Genomic DNA, 26588 nt, shown 5'->3' on the forward strand with positions numbered 1-26588 from the left:
GAAGCAATTTTCCTATCTAGGAAAATAGCTTTATTGTAATCTGCTTTGTGTAACTTATTTTCTATATTGACTTCAAGATGCATCAACTTCCGAACGCAATCACCGTCGCTATGTTGCAGACAAAGCCTTTGAGACTGAGGCGCGAGTAAAGAATCTCAAGAAAAACATAAATCTTGCGCCACTCGCTTTTCTTTTGACACGTTGGTCTTTAATATTACATAGACTACTACTTTTATACGCGGCACAGCTTGAAAAATAATAATTTTGTTCAGCAGTTTCTAATATCATTAAATATACAAAAAGATGATATACTTATGTGTGTAAAAAGATTTAAAAAAATATAAATTCAAATAAATAACCCGAAATCGACTTGATTAAGAAATGTTCGATTAATTAAAGTCTGTTTATATAATACATTTCCGAAATACATTTATAATATTAATATAAAATTTTTATCTTTATGTGTAGAAAATTTCTACACATTTCTTTTCTCAGAGAAAATTATAATTCACAATAATTTTGATTCTACTCTTATTATTAGTCAAACAATCATTATCAAAAAGATCGTTAAATAATTTATTTATAATACTATTTCCTTATTATTATTATTTTTCTATTAGTGATATGAATAAATAATATGTGGTTATTATATAATATTAATATTATTTAACAAGATATCTTTTGGTCCTATCAATCACATAAAAATCTTAAATTCTCCGCATTATTGTTTCCCATATATGCTCTTATTTTCTCATGAAAGAAAATCATCAGTGTCGGAAAAAGAAATTAGCGATACAACGACCGTGTTCCAATGAGACATCTGTGTTAGAATATTATTGGGAACATAAAGATAATTTTCTTAATAAAAAGTCTCTGCGGACAGATCGCCCTTTTTTTATATTCATTGTACCAAACGCAAATGTAGCTTGTAGCTCCGCAGAGATTCCCACCAGACGATAACTGAATAAAGCTTTTCAAGAACTCCGTGATGATTAATATCCGCTTTCGAGATTTATAAACTAGCGTGTCGACGGATGCAATTTAAGATAATATGCTGAAAACGAGAAGAGTATGGATTTAATATCTGCTCGACTTAATTTTAGCTTAGAAATTAAATTTTTTTACAGCTAGAATGTGGAATAAAAATGTTTCTCGTAATGAATTTTTCATAATAAAAACGATGAGAAAAAAGTCGCGCAAAAAAATATTTTAATAAATTAGTATAATTAAATATGTGTATAATATTCAATTTCAATGTGAAATTATTTATTTGTTATTGTTTTTAAGAAGAGAAAAGATTATATATAATATTCAATAAATTTTTTCAAAACGTGAATAATTATAAAGTGAACAATTCTTTTTTTCTATTTCTTATCGTATCTATTATACAATATATACGCAGAGACTCTTAAGAAAATTTACATCATCGCGTGTTACACTTAGAGATTGGTTTTGAAGTGGATTTTTAAAATCTGCTTTTAGTGAAATGAATTCAGTAGAGTGAATTCACACAATAACTTAACTTTAATTGTCTAATTCGCATTGGAACGTAAGCTAATCCGGAGTGCAGTCATGCAGTTAACGACGACTTTTTACAATCCATTTGCGACGTCTCCATTCTTTCACGGAAACCGATAAAAGAAGACTCTTTACAAATCGAGAATAACGGAAATCGACGGAAGGAAATGAAAAGCGACTGCAGTAAACGGAAAACGTACGCATTGGTCTACATATCTGGAGCGTTCGTATGATCAGTCATAAGCCGGATTATAAAATCCGCTTCCCTTGCGGGCTGATCCGTAATTACATCATGTGACGACGACCAATGCATCGCGTAGCGTTGACGTCGCATATGACCCTGCTAATTCCCGGATCTGGCGGATCCCATGAAGGAGTTTTGACATCGAGTCCCTCCACAACTCGTGGTTAAATTCATAAACAAGGAAGCTTGATGCGATTTTGCTGGAAGCGCTCTGTTGCTGCCAACCCGACGTGGCTTTCACAACCGCAACATCACAACCACACCCGTATACTTGTATATAAGATACCAAGAGATATCTGAATTTGTATAATATAGAATATTAATGCTGATTATTTCATATCTATAGCAATATTAGACAAGTATTTTCTCTTATTATACAATATTTTAAATTGTCAATAATTCCACTGAAAGTGTCCACTAATATCTATATTTATGTATATATTATTTTGTATTAAATACTTAATTAACTTTATAAAATATAGATAACTAATAAATAATATTTTTACGAGTACCATGCGAAAATGTCAACAATCTTGTTGAAAACTTCAATGATCAGAATATTTCAAAATTATGAAAGCTTTTTCATGTGATAAACTCATTGCCTTTTTAGAAGACTTATTATACAATTATTATACAATTATTTTTTTAGAAATGTGTACATTATCTCATTCGCTCTCTCTCTCTCTCTCTCTCTCTTTCTCTCTCTCTCTCTCCCTCTTTCACATTTGTAAATCATACTTTCCTATAATGTAACTTTTATATATATATATATATATATGTTTTCTAATGTTTAAAGCAGTATTCTACTTGCTAAAAAAATAATATAGTTTTTAAATAATAACATTATATTTAAAATTTGTGTCATATGTGCATATATATTGTTATTGTCATTAATATATAATAAATATATAATATATGTTATACATCAAAAATAATAAAAATAATAAATGTATAGAAAAATAAAATATATATGAAAAATATAATATCAAGAATCCATTTTCTACGATCATTGAAAAATGTTTCTCATGATAGGTAACATAGTATATTAGATAAGGTTATTTTTCAGATAGAATATTAGAATATTAGAATTCTACCAATAAATTCGAAACGTGTAGTTTCTTTTTATTGACTTCATCATTCACGCATACTTAAATTTTGTTGCAACCAAAATATATTGCATTATAAAAAGTTTAATAATGGCATTTTATTAATACGCCAGTATGTTATCGATGTAATTTACTTTATCGACTTATCACCGGAATGCTCGATTAATAAATAGCGTGACAAACTTACTACAAGATCTTTATATAGATTGTTATACAAAGATTATAATCGCGAATTTTGCACGCGCTCGCGAATAGAAATTATTGCTGAATAGAAACACGGTAAGATAAAATGATTATTTTACACATCAATATAACTTTTGATTATAAGCCTTTATTTCTATCATTCTTTTTCATTCTTATCCAATTCTTGTTACATCTTGAAAGATCAATTAAAACTTGTGCAACTTATTGTGCATTTTACATATATTAACATTTTATTTAATTTTAATATTTAATACTTTATATAATTTTATATTATATTTATACTCAAATTCTTTTCCAGATAACTTCCTCAATTGATATAAAGTAAAAAAAAAAAATTATTTGATTCAAATAAATTTAAAAGCATCTCTCAAACTATTATATCAATTTTTATTCGGTTTTTCGTAATTGTATTATAATACAGCTGCTGTTAAAAAAGTCTCAAGTTTAAAAGAAAGAAAATTTGAAAAACAAAATGAAAAAAGTTTAATCGGTCAAAGTCTTCTCGCGACAATTCTCTGATTAATTTTTTTGACCTTATAAACTCAAATGCGAAACTGTGTATAATACGAGGTATAAAATTGGTATAAAGTTTTCTTTTTTGAGCAAACAAATCACGAAATAAATAACACGCGAGGCATTGCACGTCGAATTCACATGACATATTCAATTTAAAGTATTGAATTATAAAATCGTTAAACTAATGTTTTAAGTGACTAAACCACACGTTCGGTATTCAATACGCAAGAATGAAGATAAAAATCTGTTTTTACATATATTTTAAATTTAGAGATTGCAGAATGACGAAAGAATAGCGAATTTGGTTAAGCGTATATCGTACTTATTCATGCGAAACCATGCGAAGAAAATATATATCTGATATAAAAATATATATATCATATAAAAATGACAAAATGTTTATTGAGTTGAAAAGAAATATATTTTATTTAATAAAAATATGTTTTTATTAAATTAAAACTGCACTAAAATTACATAAGATATATACATATATATTATTTTGGATACAAAGAGGAGCTGTATGGTTTTATAAAAAGCGTTGTCTTTTAATTTAATGAAACAAATTTAAAACATACATGTCAAGCTTTTAATATATGAAACATTGTCAATTTTGTTCTGTATTTTAACATAACAATCTGATTAAATAGGTAAAAAAATTAAATTTGAAAGAAGAAATGGTACCATAAAACTCTTTGCAAAGCAAGCCAATAAAATAATGAGCATGTGCAGATAATAATCGACAAAATGTCGAATAAAAAAAGAAATGAATCATTGTCAATTTCGCTCTATATTTTAATATAACAATCCGATTAAATTGATAAAATGTTAAATTTGAAAGAAGAAATAATATCATACAACTCACAAAGCAAGCCAATAAAAGAATAAGCATGTCCAGATAATAATCGACAAAATATAGAATAAAAGAGAAGTGAAAATTATTTTTGAAGTAAAGAGATAACGTACCTTGTAACCGAGGTAAGCGAGCAGCAAGGCCTCAGTTAACGACACCATCGCCAAGATCACTTGAACTACCCACAGTTCTAAGGGTCTTCTGACCCAGAGAATCGCGTCCCAGTTGATGGTCGGGTGTTCCTGGAACTCCTCCTCCGTCAAGTTTTGCGACGCGAGAAATTCGGTCTTGTTGCCTGGTATGCAATCGTAACTAGAGAGAGAAAGAGAGAACGGTTATAAATGACGGATGAGTATGCCGAGAGAGGGACGTGGATTGTCGCGCAATATTTGCGTGCACGTATCGCGAACAAATTCAATAGGTTTTCGATATCAAGTGTGTCGTTTGGATTGCATCGGAGATTCAAATATCACCGTTGTGTGGGAAGAATAGAAAGAACGCAATACCGAATGTGGTGAAAAAGATATATATACAAGCGATTCGGAACGTACATCTTCTATTAAAATTTTTTGCAGTTTGTATTATGCTTGTACATTGTACATGTAAGAGAACTTCACTAAGATTTCCGTTCCCGTCAGTGGCAGGTTCTCGGAGAGTTTGGAATCAATAGCCTCCTTAACGGAAATTTGATCGGAAGCTTAATCATCAAGTAACTCTTCGAGTATTAAGAGATTCTGGTAAATTTACATTAAAAAATATCAACGGAGAGGATGAGAATCCTTTTATCACCAAATTTTAAACAACAGGAAATAACAAATATTTATATAATTTAAAATTTAGATGTCTAATTATAAAAATTACAACCTTACAATAAATTATTTCTTGTATTAAATGTTTGATAAAAAAATTTGATATGTATATATATATATATATATATATATATATATATATACAGACATACATATATCAGATATATATCTTTTTATACTTATTAAATATTATTTATATGAGAAAAAAACGGGTGTAGGACAAATAACACTTTACTTTCTACAAATTTTAATATATATTTTAATAGATATTTTGATTTTTTTTAACAAAATGTAAAAAAAATCGAAAAATCCTCTTGAGAGAACACATCTTTCCTTACATATACAAACAACAATCACGCTACATCATATTCGCTGTACAGTCTTATCTGCGTCTTATTCTCATGGTAGAAGCGCATGATATGCAAACGGTGCATGAATGTTATGCTCCTCGAATGTTGGAACGAGTTCTTCTTTGCAGAGATAAAATTTTTCTAGATAACTACCGACGATGGAACGAAAAGAAACTAAATGAAGCAATTTCTATGTTTTCAACGTCAGTGGTCTTGTTTATGCTAAAATACATCCTAGATTATCTATATTTTTTTTATCTCAGAATTCTTTATTTGTTCCACCGATATATTAATGTACTTTCTTAATAAAAATAAAAAAGTGAGATAAAATAATATATAAATAGTATATACAGAAAATAGTAGTTTCTAAATTATTGTATACTTTTTACATTGATAAAAAATCCGTAGCTGAAAGAAAATACAGAAAAGCTGGGACATTCTGTATATTATAAAATACTATAAACTTTCTTTCGAGTTTCCAGTAAAATAAGTGAAGTGAAAAAATACAATACATAACTGCAGTAAATATTATAAATATTGAAACAAATATCAATTTCTAAAGATAATGAAATAACGATTTTTATTTTTATTTCAAGAAGCCAGATACATCATCATCAAATGCGATATCTGGATGTTTCCACTTGAAAGAATGTTACTGCAATCGAAAGTTCGAAGCGAAATTCACATTTTCAGACTCTCCGTGGACATTTAAAAGAATTCACTCGGGTATTAAATGTAACTTACCATGCTGCAAACGTTGGGTCGTTGTCGGTAATAACCCTGAATATATACAGGAAGCATGTTAGTAATTTGAAGAAGAGGTTAGCAAGTCGTATCCTCAAGCCTGAAACATAAATTTAATTTTTCTATTACTTCGACGTTTTCATTTAATTTACATCTTTGCTGTAACTTTCTTTAATTATTTTTATATTAGTATATACAATCTCTACAAACAGATTTTCTTTCTTTTATCTCTACACACAGATTTTTTTTCTTTCATTCTCTCTTTTATCTATCAAGATATAATATTAAAAAATAGGCTTCAATTCACATATTAAATTTATACGAGCTTTTAAAAAAATGAAGCACTTTATATCACCTTATTAATCGATAAATTCTTTATATAAATATCTTGTTGGCATATTGGGAGTTTTTCTTTCTCCTTTATGAATATTTTTAAGATATATCCAGATTTTCAAAATTTTCTCAATTCTCAAAATCAAGTTAAATCTAACTCTCGATTTTCCATGTATAAAAACTGTTCAATTAAAAACTGTTTATGTAAACGCATTTACTTATAAATTCAAAATATTTCGAATTTACATCAGTTTAGTGTTTATTATACGTAACTTAAATTTTTAAAGCAATATAAAATTTATTATAAAATATATAGTTTAGTATAATAAAATCGAAAAACAATACAAAATATAAATATATTCAATATAATGAGAAATTTAATAATAAATATACTTATTACAATTTGCTATTATAAGCCTAAAAGTTACGTAATACACTAAGGATTCACTGAGAGTCAAATTGAAGGCCGGTTATGCTTAGACTAAGTATCGATCGTCCAAATGGTTCTAACAAGATGCTTTAACCAGTTGCCCGCGAGAAACTTTACAAAGAGCAACAAAACATTGACCTGTTGGGTTCACGACATCCTAATGCAAAGGTCAGGCGAGAGGAATTCATGGTGGCACAATATCTACTATCGACTACCGCCATCAACTCTGAAAGAGCACAATCGTGCTCTTTCTAGATATCTGCGAGGATGATGGCCGCGATATCCTTGCAATTGCTTCGCCATTTCGAAAGGAAGCAATCGAAGATTGCTTTGCGATACGCCGGAAGAAGGTCGACAACAATCCGGCTATTTCCGGAAGCGAGCAAAAATATAATACACCCTTTGCAGGGTGAGGGTGGTGATAGCTTGGCTTTATCTTCAGGGGGATTTCGCGATATTTATCTTTAAAATATTCTCTCTCCCCGTTTCGATATCTTTCTTTTTTTTTTATTAATTATATATTTTACTTTTAAAATTCAAGACTAAACATGTTCCAAAATACAGTAATAAAAGGGTAATATTTTAGAATATATATATCAATATATTTGATATAATTTTAATCTATTTAGTAAAAAATTTGGAAAAGTTGTGTATAATATATAGTCAAAACGTAACATATTTTAATCACACAGCTACATATTTCGCGTGTTACGATGTAGTACAGAAAATAATACTGCTATAAAATAGCACGAGATAGAGTCGTAGATATGAGTTTACAGCGGGGATCTCTCCTATGCCAATGAGATATATGGTACTAAATGTATTGATACATTAGCATGAAATACAGCAAATAATTTTTTATAATAATAACAATGATAATTTTTCGATGGAAATACGACGCAACACGAAATTGCTCCAAATAAAGACATAATTGAGATTTTCAAAATTATATATACGATTATATGTAGATAAAGAAAAACTTGTTTAATCAATTTTTAAACTAAGATGTTGCAAACGAATTCGTCAATTTTCAGTGCAATATTTTTTATTTCAATCTTTTACCTATTTAAACAAATAATTTAACAATTATATTTAAAAAAATAAATAAAGAAAAATTTATTACAGTTTTCCATAAAAACTTCTCATTATATTTAGAATATATAAAGTTTAAAATTTATTATAAATATATAAATAATGACTCTTTACTTACTCGAACGTTGATTCTTGATGAAATACAGCTGCAGCCGTTCCTTGAATGTATTTTCGTTCACATAATACTCGACCCGAACTCTGAAAACAGACATATGACGATATTATTGCTAACTGGTTTCACAAATTTGTCGTAGATGTTAATTACATATAATGTTATCTGATTTTATACAATGATGTTCTATCATTATATTAAATAATTCCCATATATCTGTTTGTATACATACACTATAATATAACACATACAATATAATTGTATATATACAACTGTCTACGTATTACGGGTCATTTTTATTTTAATGATAAACTTCATAATAATTCTACAGCAATTTTATATACATATCTGCATCGACATTTGCATTTATAAATACAACATGTAATCACAAGAGAATACGCTATATCTATGTCTATGGAGACTTGACATAGTCGACCAGAACTATTTAGATAAAGAGACGACAAAAGAAATGTCGCTATATTATTAAATTTCCGTAACTATAAACAAAAAGTACAATAATGCAGCGCACACACGTGCTATTCAAATTCTTGTTATTATTATCTATTATCTACTCTATTACATCCCATGAGTCATTTCGAACCAACATTATTATAGAATAACATTTGTATAAGGCTCGTTACAAAATTTATATGTCATATGGTAATTATAGTGTGAATTATTATATGACAGCGTAATATTGTTTGAAAAAATGTATTAATGTATGTCTTTTATTATATATTTGTCGAGTATTATAAAAAAGAGAAATTTATATATTTTACATATTTATTTGCTGTTGCACAAAATTTAAATTGGATGCAATGTTTAACAATTTGCATAATAAAATAATTTTATAAAATATTCTCTCCTGAATTATGTATATATGTATATATATATATATATATATATATATATATAATAAATTTAATATATAATTTATACGTATGTATTCGATAATTAAAATATATCAGTTTGTCTTATTTATAATTTTACTAATTGCTAATTGCTATCTGTATTTTCATCCTCAGGAGTTTGTCTGTCCGAATTGGACTTCAGGTTAACAAATGAGACCGCAAGCGTGTAATGACTGTTGTTGTTATTGTCATTACTGCAGTAAAGTGAATAGGCCGATCTCATTAGTCGCTCGCTATTTTGCCTGCTCGGTCGTGCACCGCCGCAGTCCTTATTTTTAGCCGCGGCAAATGCGTCGGCGTTGCCGAGAATAGCGTCGCGTGACGTCACCAGGCCGGCGTCGACAGGCGGTCTGTCGTACGCGATCGTTCCCAGTTGTTGAACTGGTTCTTTGACCCACATAATGTCACGAATGCCTGACCTAGGCTATTCGCCCTCAACGCAGAGAGCCGATGGAATGAAACGATGCCAATCGAGACAAACGAGTCCGCGTTCAACTTTTTGCATTCTCTCGTACTTGAAGAGACAAGTGTAGACAGAAATTCATAGATGATTGCAGTTTTTCCTCAAAATAACATGATATATAAAATAAGAATAATTAATTGGTAAAATCAGCGATGATTTTATAAAATGTACAATGTATCAAATATCCATAATCCTATGCTAATATAATCAATAAAAGATTTTATAAAAGTACAAAATTATTTTACTTGTCATTAGTCTCTATTTTGAAATATGTATATTATATAATGTAAATAAAGTTTATATTACAATTGGAAATTTTTTAAATTTCTTTTTAATACTTACAGTTTAAGTTATGCATACAGTAGCATTAATTATTGCATTTTAATTTTAAGTTAATGTTTTTAAATTTTTTTAATATACATAGATATCGATAACTATCAAAACATTTAATTTAATTAAATTTACATATTTTTCAATGTTTGGCCGCACTAGCTACAAAATCACAGTCTCGGTAGGCAAAGTGACAGGTTTCCTAATGCAAAGGCATGCGCTTATTGACATAAAAAAGATTGAAATATTGCGTTGAACTACGCAAATGTTTCAAATCACTGAGTTTGAAACATTTGACGGGAAATGACATGTCAGCATATATCAACAGTGCGGAAATTTCGTGGAACATTTCGTAAAACGATGCTATGTTAAACAATTGTCAAGTTCAAAGAATTTGGGAATTTTATTTTCTTCCAGCTTCACAAGAACAGCCGACAATTCTGCGAACGATACAAAGCGAAATGTATATCAATATCACTCGAGTTTCGCATGCGAATATTGCCGCAGTCTTTTCGTAATTTAACGCGATCGGCTGTGCAAACGAGAAAGGCACGTTTACTGGACTGTGAATAATGTCACTGACAAAATACGTGGGCCGATGTTCGTGTTTCGAGGACACCCGGGCTAAAAGAATACGTTGACATCGCCACGATTGAACCTGTCATTTTTATAGATAATTTCTGTTTCCTTTCCTTAAACTCTTCAAATTTTTCAAGCTAATGAGAAGTTTAGGATAAAGATCAAATTATAAGTTAATTCTTGAAAGTTGGATATTATCTATACATATAATTGAGATTTGTGATACTCGATTGATGGTCTCCTATGAGAATCATCAATTTTGGCAAGATATTCACGAAGAGAAAAAAGAAGTCAAAAAATCTTCGGGAAAAAATCTTTTATCCAAACTATTATTTCAAGTCATGTCAAGCGCAAACATTTGCCTAACGATTTGCCTATACGATTACAAAAAATCAAATTTCCATCACAGTTTGGAACAGCGATTCTTAATACAAATTCTTCAAGCCATGTGTGAGAAAGTCCATAAATCAAAGTGTTAATGATCGTCAATCACTCGTCATTTGGGATTGTTTCGCGACAAGTCGAGAATGGAAACGACGTGTTGCACTATCGAGTTGATAATTGACAGCTTCATTACGACGCTGTTTCTAATTACATTGCATGGAGATGTGGTTCACTGCCATCGTCAGCGATCATTTCCAATTGAAATTGCATTCTGGGAATCGCGATGTGACATTTGCGAACCGCATCGAGCTTCCCAGCGGATGTACTGTAAAACCGATGTAACTCATCTCATTGAAGCTCGAATTGATCTGCGCAGAGTAAGAGATTAGTCTATTGTAAGTGTTTGTGGTGTATCGCAAACAACTTTGCCTTCGAGAGTTACTTTTTATAGTGTAATTAAAAATTAAATTAAATAAAAAATGTTGTATTATGGAATTTTAAAAACGCATTAATATATGTCTAACAATAAATATTTTATACTTTGATATAATTTTACATAAACTACAAAATATTTCGTAAATATTCATTTTTCAAATATCTTATCTTAATATTTTTATTTATTTCAATAATTTTATGCAGAATAATGAGAAATCAATTGATAAAAAAAGAGATAGTTGTTTTAAAAAAAAATATGAATTTACGAGCAGTTACATTTTTTTTTTTTTTTTTTTTTTTTTTTTTGACAACTACGTATTTTCTTTAAATCAATTGTTTTCTCTCATTATTCTGCATAAAACTGTATTAAAGTAACAAAAAATAAATACGAAATATTTCATAGTTTATGTAAAATTATTTTTTACTATTATTACAATTTTTTTACATAAAATATTGCGAGAAATCTATTATATTTATATTAAAAAATCAAGGTGATTCTACTTAAAAAAAACTTGGTTGATTTTGAATTTCTTTAATGCCTTCTTACTTACAAAAAAAAAGTTTCCATCATACGATATCTCCCTCTGTATCAAATATGTATTTTTTTTGTATAAAAAATTTTTTATATATCCTCAATTTTTGCAAATATTTATATCAATCACTTTATATGAATCACTCTATATATATCACTACATGTATACAATACCGAAAAAAAATATTCAACATAATATTATAAAACAAAGTTTATTTAATCTCAAAGTATAATAACGAAAAATTCGTGAAAAATATCTACGATATTAATCATCAAAAAAGATTCAAGTGTGCAATTAAAATAATTATTTTTATAGTGGCCGCAATGTTTAAAGTCTTGACAATGAGATTGATCAACGAAGTTTTTTTCTCACCGTTGGACAAAAAGTAATAATAATATCATATTGAAATTGAATGATTTCCTATTCAGTCTTCAGCTCGTAAAACATTCTTGAAATAATTTTTATTCAAAAAGTCCATTAGCTTATAAAAGATAAATTTGATAAATGCTATATAACTTTATTTTGTTTGAAATTATATAATTATATTAATATAATGTTATTTCGAGTTATAAGTTTCTTTTCAATTTTGCAAACCTAATCTAATTATTAAACTCAATTATATATCATACATAATTATTTGTAAATTAAACTATAGCAACAATTAAAATATCGAACCAAAGGTGAACTAAATTTCATATTATAACTTAAATTATATTATTTAGATGTAATTTATAAATTATTTATTATTGTTAATAGTTTCCTATATACATATATCTAATCACATTAGCATAAAAATGAGCAATTTATTTCACAATCAGCTAAATTAACCGCTATAATTATCTGCTCATTGAAATGAAAATTAATATGTGTATGCCAGCAATTCATGCACGCGATCAAAGAGAAACCACTGTTTTAAAGGAAGCGAAATATTTTCATTTTAATGAAACAATATCTATACATTGTCTAAATTGAGTTATCACTGGAAAGTCAATTCGCAGTAATAAGTTCTGGAAAATGTCATTTTTTAAACTTGCCGCATTTAACAAACTTATATTACTCTGTGTAATGATAAGTATAAATTTATTATTAAGCTTTTAGAGTGAATGACAACGTTATCTCTGATTTTAATAATTTAATGAATAAATTTCATTAATTTAATGACAAAAAGAGTATTAAATTATATAAAAAGAGGATTTAAGACTTCAATCGTTTTGTATACTAATCTTACTTAAGCTATTATTAGTTTCCATTTTATATACTAATAAAGTAGAGTATTTGACGTGGAAAAGCCGCGATTGCCGGTTAATTAAACTCTCGATAAGAAGTAAGAGGCACACAAGCAATTCCGGTTTTCCGTTTTTCAAGGCATACTAAATTTATTTAGGCATTTTACTAAAATCATTGAAAATCTTTGCATAAATTTTCTGAATGTAAAATTATGCTAGTATAGACAATCAATTCATTGTCTAGATTATAATCGATAAAATTCATATCTCGGATTATATGAAATTAGCATTATTTAGTTCTAGAATTTGAATACTAAGATTCTGAGTTTTTAATAATTTTATTTAACAAGCAATGTTTTATTTTTAGACTTTAAAGTTATGATAATATTATTATAAAAAAATTTCCAGTTATAGTATCATAACTATTATTGTCAAAGGTATTTATATATTTCAGAGTTTTTACTCTATTACAAAAAGAGAGAAATATCTTAGAAATATTTTTAGAAAAAATTTTATTTTTGACAACTAATCCTTCTAAGACACTTTATCAATTTTGCTTCTATTTAAAGCAATTCCCCAAAAAAAAATTATCTTGTTCAATGGAAGTGGATATCATAACTCCAACTGGAATCACTTCAAATAATTTATAAGTAGCCATTTCTCATCATTGTCCAAGCTCACCGCAGGATCTATCGGATACAGATGCTTCATGCAACATTGACACTGCAGACTAACAAATTGAAAGTTTAACGGATGGCTCTGTAAATAGCCATTCCAAGCACTTCTGAACTTTCCTACATCGTCTCAGCTGACTTATTCTTAAATGCATATTGAAACTTTCATCGAAAAATTGGATAATACACAGATACTACATGCCATAGTAATTTTTAATATAAAATTTTCTCCGTGTATTCACAAAATACATTAATGTTAACTTCCCACAATATTATAATTATCACTGTAATAAATTTCTCTCTCTGCATTGCAATAAAATTTGTTAATTTTAATAGAATTAAAAGAAATTGCTCTCTAAAACAAAAAATTAAATAATAAAATAATAAAATAATAAATAATATTAAGTATATATTACATTTAATTACATTAAATTTACATTAAATTAAAGAAAAAAAATACAATACACAAAAAATTTCGTTCAAAAATTTTAATAAATAAGAGAGAAGCTATTGAAAAAAATTGGACACCAAAGTTTAGTGATAGGCTTGTGGAATCTAAAATCGCAATCCTATTAAATTAAAAAATTAAATATAGAATTAATCTATAAGTTAATAACATAGATCTTATTGTATTTTGTCGTAATAATTTGATTCAAATGAGATAATTTCTCATATTTGTTCACATTAAACAGACAATATACGTTTGCTAATTTGATTCCAGTAAATTGATTTCTTTTTCTTAAAAAATAAAAGAAAAATGGGTCAATCTCCCGATATTATGCATTAAGAATTGAGTAATTTTTTCTCGAGATAAAGATAGTCTATAAAAAAACAGATTACGTCACGGGATTCGAATCAGAGTGGGCGATATGTTATGCTGCGATCCGATATTTATGAACCACCTGATGATCGTAAATGCTTTTATATCGGCAGAAAATTCGGTAGATCGACACAAGCATTTGTTTCTCCCCGCACTCTTCTATAATTATGAATTATATAACTTATATCAACAGATTTGCCACTCGCTAAACTATGTTGATCGCTTCTATTCGTAATAATATCGATTGCACATTAACGAGTAATGCTACACAAAGTGTTATCCACGTGTTTCACCACGAAAGTGTTGACAGTATGGAAAATTTATGTCGATGTATAAGCTAAATTTTGTATAATCTGCGTGTCTGATAAATAAAGAGAATACGTGTAAGTACATATAAATGTTACTGTATTTAGTGTAATCAGAATATCAAAGCTTGATACCATTAAATAAGTTTTAGATAATAATTAGATCATATTCGGATCACCTATTTGTTAAATGAATTATATTGACGCGTGACAATATATTGATTAATTGAATCTTGATTATTATGTACATACTCTCTCTTTTTTCCCTCGCTACTTGTTCCTTTTGAAATAGAAATTTAACATATTTTGAAAATAGAACATTTTATAATTATCTTATAATTTTAGTCTGCATTTATTTAGAGTCTACTCACAAATCTTGTAAAAAAATTCTCTGAAAATTTCCTGATTTTCCAGATATTTTTGTATAAAACTCTAAATAAAAATAATACATTTTTTCAAGACTTTTTAAATAAAACTTTCTCTAATATAAATTTTTTAAATTTATTTATTAATAAATTTATTAATAAATTTTTTACTCATGTTTTCTAATGGGTTTTTCATTCATACGAAAAAAAACATAGAGTCTCTTAAATTTCAAGTGTTAGATTTGCAAATGTACTTAAAAAAACTCAATAACTTTCATAGAACAAACATTTTTTACTTGCATAAAATTTGCACTTCTTTATCAATAAAAATTACAAAGAATATTTTCTTCATATTAAATATATTAAAACATTGAATATATAAAAAAAAAATATGTATATATATATATATATATATATATATATATATATATTAAACGCATAATTTATTTAAAATATGTATATATATATATATATATTAAACGCATAATTTATTTGATTGGCTGACTGGTGTATGTGTGTGTGTGTGAAACTGACGTCTCACTTCGTGAAAACTCACTAATTGTTGAAAATTCTCGCTTTATTTTTATTGTATAATAATTCTAGAGTTTGTTATTAAATAAATAGCTCTGGCCATTAAATAAAAAAAATTGCTCGGAATAAACTTATAATTAGACGTCAAGTTCACGCTTGTAAAAATTATTAGAATACTTTTTAAACAAATTAAATTGTCAAATTAAATGATAATTGGTTGTTTCGATAATTCTATCGATTAATGAGATTTGTATATTTTATTATTTATAATTATTATATTTTTCTAATTACAATATTATATTACATATACTCTCTCTCTCTCTCTATATATATATATATTTTTTTTATTTATAAATATTATTAATGTTTGTATGATAAAAATTGATTGACATATTTATGAGATGCAAATCTATGATACAAATTTATTTAATAATTTTCATTAAAATCTAATAATAAAATTAAAATATCATATTTGCATTCGTATATATTGACATATTTGTAATAAAAAATATTAATTATATATACATATATCAATGAATTACATAGCATTCTTTATTGAAATTAATTAATAATCAATTCATTAAATTATATAACGGAAAAGTCATGTTATCTCTTGTATTCAACACACAAAATGTGCGTAAAAATATATAAAAATTGTTCAAGTGAACAACAAACAAGTACAAATATGTAGCAGAATGTTTTGTGTCGCGAACTATCGAAAATAGAAACTTTTTATTTACGGAAAGTAGAAACAGATACAGTTTTTGTCCTGACTATGCATGGCATAAAAACTATAAAGGTTATTCAATGGAATAGTTTTTTATTAGTGATAAAATATTGCGATTTCTGGTTTTATATTACGCTTCTGTATTACAAAAGCCTTGATTTATTATATGTGGTTATTGAGTCCTCTTTTTCGTAAAACGACAAATTCGTAGAATGACTTTTGTGTAAAAAGAAATTAAATAGTCTATTCTAATATCATTAAATTTATAAATTTTCTGGAAATAAGACGAACTGTCGTTCGCCATTTCTTTCATCATTGCACAAATAAAATAATTCAATATTGATTCTAACTTTTCGTCACATTCATAAGTTATATGTATTGACTATTTTTCTTCTCCATTGACTATTATTCTCAAAATTGTTTAATATTTTTGAACAATGTAATTTTAAACATAAGTTGTATGTACTATCTATTTTTAACATAATGCTTCCTCAAATTTAGAGCATACATCAACATATAACGAATATAACTCTTATGACATTATCGAAAATTCTGTCAGTTCGAAATAATTTATTCGGACGTAAAGAGAGATGAGCTTGGTCTGAGTGAAGAGCACTCAAGCAACTATGTTAATCTTTCAGACCAAAGATATGGTTTCGCGACAGGCTTGTTCGTTTATAATCAAAATGCATTTTACTGATCTATGTCTCGTTTGTCTATAATTATATATATCAACTTGTCTCCGCGCCACGAATAGAACTACGACGCCGGTCGCCGCATAAAAATACTCATCGACAACCTTGCACTCCATTGACCGCGTTATTACCGTAATATGTCATGTAACGTACGTATTTCCATGTAAGTGAGCGTAGCTTTAACACGTATGTATATGTATCCTTCGGAAACTAGATGAAACAAAGTACACGCGTCAGTTTGTAATAGTTCACGTACGTATACATATACGTATGACAACCTGCATTACATTCAAGAAATTGGCTACATAGACACTATATGACAGTCTCAAATTGAGAATTTTTTGCTCTTATGCCTCAATTTTCAAATATCAAATATTTTTTATATTTGATTAAATTACGATGAAAACAAAAGAGAGAATATCAAAGAGAAAGCGAAAAAACTAATTGTAAAAATAGAATATATATACTTTATATTACGAAACATACTATACGTAATATGATTACTTATATTATAGGTTTTGATTTTCCTCAGATAATAGAAGATTATATAAGAAAAATTACGTAGAATAATATTTATCTCAAACAGAAAAATAAGCTAAAAAGTATATAAGTTAAAAACACAATATGACTTTCTTAAATTAATAAATAATTAAAATGTAGCGTGTATGTGTGTAACGGATGTGTGTAAACTTATTATAGCTTAAAAATGAATTTTTTGAATATTAAAAATCACTTAAATAGATGAAAAGTTAGATAAACATTAGTCTAAATAAATCTTCTAACAAAAACAGAATGTTAATATTTGAAGAACTTTTACTAAAGTCGCCAACATTTTTACATTTTTCTAGAATGTATGATGTATATGTATAAAATAATTTCAGAAAGTTACGACAAATTTAAAGGAGTAATCGATCTCGTTAAATTCAACAATTTTTTTAAATAACCCATGTTCTACAATTTAAGAAAAATTAGGATAATTATCACTTTTTGTTTAAATCGCAAGATATCTGCAAAAAGAATCTACTTCTATTTCTTCTTTTTTATTATTCTGATAAATGACTGTTCGTGTGAATCTTGTGTTTCGTGAGATACCGAGATAGTGCCGTACGATATACGAAATAGGTCTTACTCGCAAAAATGTACGTACTAGATAAAATAAGGTAGAAGCAGAAAATAACCGAGATTATGTATTTTTGCAACAAAGTAATTAAATATTTTTACAACATTCATTCCGAGACACATCACGATATTATACCTATCTCTTTATCGTGCCTAAAAACCGCAGATTGTCGCATGAAATTCCTTTTCGTTTTAAATCAATTTATTAGAGCGAAGTTGCTCCAGTTTCTTGTCAATACGCTTTTCCAATTAGTCACATTAGTAATTAATCATTCGAGAGAAAAGCAATAATTAAGTAATAGGTCAAGTGCACTTATAGATCACGAGTTTCTCAAGTGGTTGGGTTCTGTTAAATTCTGCTGGTGCTGCGGGCTCAATATAATTAATTATCAGTGCCTTTTAAACAAACAGACCGCTAAACAATCGTTAAAAAGTAAATTAAATACCAAGAAAACTGTTCTACAAGAGACTAATAACGCTTTGAAAGTTTAAAAAGCACAGACGTTATTGATAAAATTAACGCATTATATGTAATTAATTTTGCGCGAACAAATATTTTGCAAAAAATGCAAAAATTGCAAAATCTTTAATAACATTATAAGGTTACAATAATAAACAATAATAAATTTTTCTAAATTTATGACAAAAAATTAGTTATTGGATTTATTACTTAAAGCATTTTTTAATCGCAACTTAATTAAAACTTTCTGTTGACACAATGATATTTTATGCGAATCTATGTTTAATTAAAAAATATTGTCTGTCTCTTATATACATGATTCATCCTCCTTTGCATTATTGATAAAAATATGTATTACTTCCTTTTATTGAAATTTTAAATATAATTTCTTGCCAATACTTTTTTTCAGTTAGTCATTCGATGCTAGATAAATTTCTATATTAACTTAGGTATTAAAACTTTTGACAGTTTAAAAATAAAATTTTATAAAATCACTCATTAAACTTTGAAACGCAGAAAATAAAACTGCCAGTTTCCATGCATAAGACAAAAATTTCGAAAGTTATATTCTAAATTTTGTCTCACGTAGTACAATTTAAAAGAGAAACGCTATTATAACGTACAGTTCAAAAGACTTCTTTTCTACCCGATGTTTTTGATAGAACTAAAATGTGACATGGCGTACATGCGATATCCAGTGATACTCAAATAAATTGATATTGCTGAAGCGAGTAGATTGTACCACATTCTCGCGTATGTATGTGCTTCTAACCGCGGAAATCGTCGACAGTTATCTCGTTCCCGGTATTCGCAACAATTGCGAGATGTCAAAGAAAAATCCTATATATATATACACAGAATACTACATGCACGCATTTCGAGAGCATTCACCGATATAACGCGCGTACACAATTACGTGTTAGACATAGATCTTGATAACAGGTGATAGCAGATAGCATATAAATAATTTAAATGCCTGAGAGAGAAAAAGAAGGTGGAAACGTGACATAAACATCATGATGACGCATAACGCAGTAATTAAGATAATTTGGTTTGCATCACGAGATATGTTAAGGGAGTGCTCTTGGGTTGACACGTTGAGCATGATATATGAATGTTAAATTAGCTTTGAGTTAATTGTGTATATTCAGGAGAATTCCGGCAATACAACTAGCACACTTCACAAAGCATCGAGGTACAATACCTTCTTTCTTATTGTTGTGCCTTTATAAAAAAAAAATTATAAAGCTTAGTCTTTTCTATACCGGAAATTTAAAGATAAATTTTAGAAAGACATTTTTATTTAAATAAAATTTCTTTCTAAAAAAGCATTGTTTGATAGCAGTACTATATGTAAATATTTTATAAGAAAAAATACGTGTATATTTTCTTTTGTTTATAATTATGTATAAATGTCTAATTCTGAATTGTCTAATTAGCTTTCTCTAACGTAACAATATTTCTTGATATATTTTAGAAAATTATAATGGTTAAGACTGACACGAAATGTACGGAAAGTTGAATTAAAAAATAATGTATACATGTATATTTAATAGCAATGATTTCAGTTTTTTCCATCTGTATTTTTCAGACGTTAGTCGAACGCGTTAGTCAAACGTAATTGAAGAAATGAAATTTTAACTTTAACACTGCATAAATCTTCTTTTACTTAATAGTGCTATGCGTCATGCACATTAAAAAAAATAAACAGGCGTTCCCTTGAGAAAGTAATGTGAAATATCCAACATAGTCACATTAAAAGCGTCAACGGTTTAAAATCGAAACCTTGACATTAAATATTATCTCATCAGAATTATCGCTTTTTCTCTTTTTTTAATTTTCTTCTATTTAAGGAAAAATGTAAAACTGCTCAATATTAAAATTAATATATATTTATAAAACTAGTTTTTAATATAACAATCAGTAGTTTTTTGCTCGCTATCGTTCCTGACAAATTTTATGTAATGATAACACGGCGGGCATATATTTACTATCAATGTTTGTCATCAAAATATTCTTTGGGACATTATTCATGGTGTAAATAGATCATTGAATTTGGGTTGATGAGAGAAAAGCTCATAAAATATTCGCATTCATGGTGACACATCTAAAGATTATAACATTGAAAAGCAAGCACACTTTGTTTGCGGAAAAGAGTGAACATGGTATTATGACATCAATGCGATAATGAATATTGTCGACTATATATATTATCTCACATTAAAAATAATCCACGACTTATCTTTGTCTAAAAATCCATCAGTAACACAATCGCAATAACATAAATAAAATAGCTACTCTTTTTTCATTCATTAATAAAACGTCTTAATATTACTTAAAATGTACACGTCACATGTACACTTTTTTGTTTATTTTAAAGACATATTTTAAAGTTATAAGAAAGATTCATATTATATCAGAATAAGATAGTAATTATTATATATAGCATTAAATATAAGATTGTGAGAAATATGATCCTTACTTTTTAATCTACTTAAATGTGTACCACAATTTTTTTATTGTTTACTTTATTAACACCTTGAGCTATAGAACTTCCGGTTATAGCAAATTTTTAATAATGCTTGGTATAAGTTTTTACATTAAAGGCTTACAAAAGTTTTATCGCTTGCTTCGTGTAACAAAAATTGTGTAGAAGTACGATGTGCTTCGCAGAGTCGCTGATCGGTGAAAATGCGAAATCAATTTTCTAGGCGTGGAGTTGTTTCATGCAATTTATTATGACGGCGACGACGGATTCTCGAGACATAATACGGAACTTGGCTGCACGTATCAAGCTATGAAGTTGTAAACGCGGTCAGATCGAAATGAAACAACCGTGTAACGTGAAGGTGCGACATGACAATGCCTTCCTCGAGGTCGACAATATTGATTGGTAAACTATCGACGTTGCTACGCCCGTCTGAGTTTAAAGTAGTTACAGCGTAGACATATCGATAAATCGCACATTCTCAGATCTCTGCTGTGATTTTTCTTATAAATGAGATGTAACCGCATGAACTCAAGATCGAATTTGTTTTAAGAATATGTGACAGATAAGCTGTGACACTGATATATGATCTAAAAAAATGTACTGTTCTTTGAGAAAGTGAAAAGTTACATATATTATATGTATATCAACAGTGATTGAATGAAAAAGAGATTTTAACTATATTTAACTATATTTAATTATATATAGTTAACTATATATTTAATGTATAAGAGATTTTAATTAAATTTAACTATATAAATAGAGCGTCGATAAACTTAATAAAAAAATTCAAGAAAATTATGACATAATGTTAAAAAAAGAGAAGGACTTATTTAATATTTTTGGACATTATACAATATTATAATTGTTATTGAATATGTAGGTTGTAAATCTGTCTTGGTTAGTTAAGAATTTTGCATGTAAAATAAAGAGTAAAAAATATGAAGAAAAACCAGAAATAAAAATGTTTTCCCAGAAATTTTTCTTGTGAGTTATAATTACTTTTTTCCTAGTAAAATAATAAAATTTCATACGATTCTTGTAAATATTGACATGATAAATTTCAACTCAAAAACTTCACTGACATTATGTAATCGCGTAGGCGTGACGTATTATATAGAATCTCGAGAAATTGAATAAGAACTCGAATTAGATTTCTTCCTTCTTTTTCGCAAACAAATTCGCGTATATACGGAAGTATTAACAATAAGTTGCGTCATTAAGTACGTGATGCAATTGCCGTTTCTTACCATGGAATTTTAACAAATCGACTTTCATAGTGTAAGTCTCCCCGCTCCAATAGCTGGGATTCCCTGACGTAGATCGTCGGGAATTTGTGAACATGGGAAAAAGGAGTGAACCTGAGGTGGTCTCGGTAATTGAGCGAAGGGATTTAGACGTCACGCGTCACCCACACGCCTAAGGCTGAAAGAAGAAACTTCCAATCCAGCGACCACGTCAGAAAGGTTATTCGATCGCTCGTAAGCTGGTCGGGACTCTCGCTTCCTACACTTCTCTCGCTGTTCCTTCAATTATGTGACAAATAATGTGCGAACTAATAAAAATATCCCGCGTATGTTGCATCAATTGAATTATTCCGACAGTAATTAAACATGTGAATGTCGATCAAAATCTATTGTATGTACACCTTAAAATAATTTAAAAAATAATCAATTGTAATTAATTTAATTTTATTTAATTAAATTAATTTAGTTTAATTTGAACGATTTCTAATTCTATATTAGAATAAATAAACCTAAAGATTATATATTAAAAATTACATACATTTAGCTATAAATGCACAGAAAACTAGAAATCCCCGATAAAATTGATATAATGATGTTATTGATAAAATTTAAAATGCGAAGGCATCTCTACGCAGTGTCGGTTGTCTAGAATAGTCACAGTAGTTTTGAACACTTTCTGATCAGACAGATTCGAGTGTATGATCCGCCAAAACCTATTTCCCATAGGTGCTGTGATTCGATTCGATACTGCTATGCGAGTTACCGCTACTTTTCTCCCTGGTGCGATTTTTTTCTTCGCTGTCGTGTCACATTTTCCTTCTTTTCTCTTATCTCAAGCATCGCCGTGAAGTCCTACAACCCTCTCGAGATTTGTTCCAGGAAGACAAAGGGGAGAGGATGACGAAGGGAAAACGAAATATAACTGGAGAACTGGGAGAGTACCAGAGAGCACAAAAGTTTTCGATTAGTCTTCCTCGAAACGACTCTCATGCACAATGAGAAAACTGTATAATGCGAATTCAGTGAATGTGTGTGTGACATTATTTTTTCTCTCTCTCTTCGCGCTTTTCTTCTTTACCTTATATACCAATGCAGCAAATCGTCATATCCGAAAAATAAGAGAGAATTTTTTCATGATATTTTCATACTTTTCTTTCACATTTTCAAATTAGTTAATTTCTTTTGTTGCTGTCTAGATTTAAATAAAAAATTATATACAAAAAACACTTGGAATTAAAAATGTATAAACATGACACCATATAATAAATAAATAGATTTAATATCGTGAACAATTTCTTGAACATATGTACAAAATTAAGTTGTTAAGCAATTGATATCAATTACGATTAAAATAATTTTTTTATAGCACTTCGTATCATATCTTTGAGCGAAAAAAACTTCAAAAATATATCAAAAACTTTCCGATACATATATTTTTCCGATTAACATACTTTCTCACATGTAATGACACAGATATATCTATATATATATTCTATATACATCTATATATATAATTTCGAGAAAAATATTCGCATTTGTAGATTTCATTTTAAAAAATTTTCAAACTATTCTCTATTCGCAAAGACAAGGTTTGCACACAGTTTTTTATAGATGAAATTATCATTATTATTAAAGTAAAAAATAATTAAAAAATCCAAAAAATTGTTCATGTTATTAATTCCATGAAATACAACTGTAAAGGCAAATGTAATATCTATAATACGCACTACTGTTCTTTAATAGTAGTTGAAAATAATTGAAGATTTTCTTTTCTTGTCTTTTTTGAGTTGATTCAATTTCTGTATATTACTAACTGTATATTTCTGTATATTACTGACTAATTAAAGCTATCATTACACCGTAATGACATTAGCACAGAATAATACACCAAAGTCGATCTATTACTCATTAATGTCATCATTACGATAAATAAAATGACATGTCAAAGTTTGATATTATGTTGATTTATTACATGTATCATCATATTACATCATCACGGACATCATAAGCGTATCCTAGCATTAAAAAAAATACAGACAAAGAGAAAAATCAATAAATAGAAGGATCAATGTTAAAATATCGTACAATTTGACAATAAATTATTCACAATTTTATTAAATTTGTAATATTAAACTTTTGTATAAAAAATATAATGTTTTTCAATATTATATTCGAATAAGACACGATTTGTTGTTTGCATGTGTATAGAAAATGTCAAATTATAAACAATTTCAATTCATCGTCGCATGAAATTACTGACATTTGCTAAATCTGCCAAAAAGCTCCTGGGAAATTCTTTCTATAAGAATTGTGCATTTGAAACCCTTCCTTAAAATTGCTTCTCTTTCTCTTTTTCTCATCCGGGAACCATTTTTAAAAATCTCATTTTTAAAGATCATTCAAAGTGCTGCCGATCAAAAGACAATAAAGTGCCGCGTTCGCACCTTTACATGTTTGTTTGTCGAGGAGCTGTCGGAACGACGAATGAGAGCAAAAGAGCATCGAATTTCATCGAGCTTACCAAAGTGCCGAGGGCGACGGTGTTGTAACAAGTTTTCGAAGGAAACGATGTTTTCCCGCGAGGTCGCTCACTTTAAAGCGCCATAAAGCAGAAAATAGTTCACGTCAAACCACTATGTCGTGATATTGTGCCACGGTAAATAATATGTGGAACGCAGAATCTTGTCGAGGTAAATTTGCAGTAATACTTTGCCTGGCATAGTGCATGGAATATACTCTTACTTTAATAATACTGTATAAATTTTGTTTACGCGCAAAACAGCTTGTGCGCATTAAATGTATGCTATGTGATATAACTAGAATTAATAATTCTTCATTTTGATTAGTGAAAATTATGTTATAGTTACATGTTTCCATTATATGTTATGCTAACTATCAATAGTATTTTGGTAAATGCTGAATTTGACATAATTTAGAAAGAGACAAAGAGAGAGAGAAAGGGAGAGAGAGAGAGAAATAAATATTTAATAATATGATGTATCTACATATATCAATATTGTCAAGCTAAAACAATTAATTTCATGTTATAATTTAGAGGTGCAATTTTATATAAATAAATACATTACGTTTTCCTTGCATTATAATTAACATAGTGGCATATATGTCTTCTTTTTTTAATATAAAGATAATATATATTTATAGAGATCTATCTCATAATATTGTAATGTATTTTTTAAAAGATCATTAAAATCATACATTTTGTAGTATAATATTGTATGATTTATGAGCACAAACGCGAAAATATTTTTTAGTCACTTGAAATTTATTCTGAGAGACAAATTCGTTATCACTATTTGCATCACGAATTCTCAAGAGAATTAATGAATAATAATCGAGATGAATAATAGTTAAGAAGATAGAAAATTCTTCAAAAAGTAAATGGGATAAAATAAACATATCTGTCTAGTACGTATTTAAGTCGTGTTTTCAAAAAAATACGATCAATAACTTTATCTGACCTATTCTTCAAGCATCAATGATTTCCTTATGGCAACAGGTAAAATATCCGTTCTTACGTTACATTCGTTACCAAGTTTCTCAAATTTCTTCAGCAGAATTATTATCAGACATGCAAGCTATTCGATTACACTCCTATCTTTGGCTGTCTTTTCATTTTCTCTATCAAGATAATACTTTGTAAATTCATATAAAGTGAAAACATGAAAATTAACAAAATATCATATATTATATGTGTAAATTTTTATTATTTTAATGTACTATTTTATTTTGTATCTTTGACATTATTTGATTTCAAACGAACTATAATAAACATCTTAAAAACTTTAATTTATTTATTTTTAAATTTCTTACCAACTTTTTTATTACATGGCAATATCAAGCAAATAATATTTAGTCAACACGTAATAAATTATCTATAATAATTTAAGAGAAATAATTTTGTAGGTTTGTTGTTTCTTTTTGCATTAAAGTTCTACAACTTTTTTTCCAAAAGTTAATCGTCCAATTA

At 28.0% G+C, this 26588-nt stretch overlaps 1 protein-coding gene across 4 annotated transcripts in view; it reads right to left on the reverse strand.

Annotated features, from left to right (window-relative positions):
• Slo2 (slowpoke 2) overlaps window positions 1-26588 on the reverse strand; it is a 152575-nt gene that overhangs the window by 41455 nt on the left and 84532 nt on the right. For all 4 annotated transcript variants that reach the window (XM_072889080.1, XM_072889079.1, XM_072889078.1 and 1 more), the window contains exons 2-4: window positions 8315-8394; window positions 6342-6441; window positions 4552-4750 (exon numbers count right to left, since the gene is read on the reverse strand). In XM_072889080.1, coding sequence (XP_072745181.1) covers window positions 4552-4750; window positions 6342-6441; window positions 8315-8394 — 379 coding nt within the window. The remainder of the gene's footprint in view (window positions 1-4551; window positions 4751-6341; window positions 6442-8314; window positions 8395-26588) is intronic.

Source organism: Anoplolepis gracilipes, chromosome 3 (genome assembly GCF_047496725.1).
Source record: "Anoplolepis gracilipes chromosome 3, ASM4749672v1, whole genome shotgun sequence".
Classification (NCBI taxonomy): domain Eukaryota; kingdom Metazoa; phylum Arthropoda; class Insecta; order Hymenoptera; family Formicidae; genus Anoplolepis; species Anoplolepis gracilipes.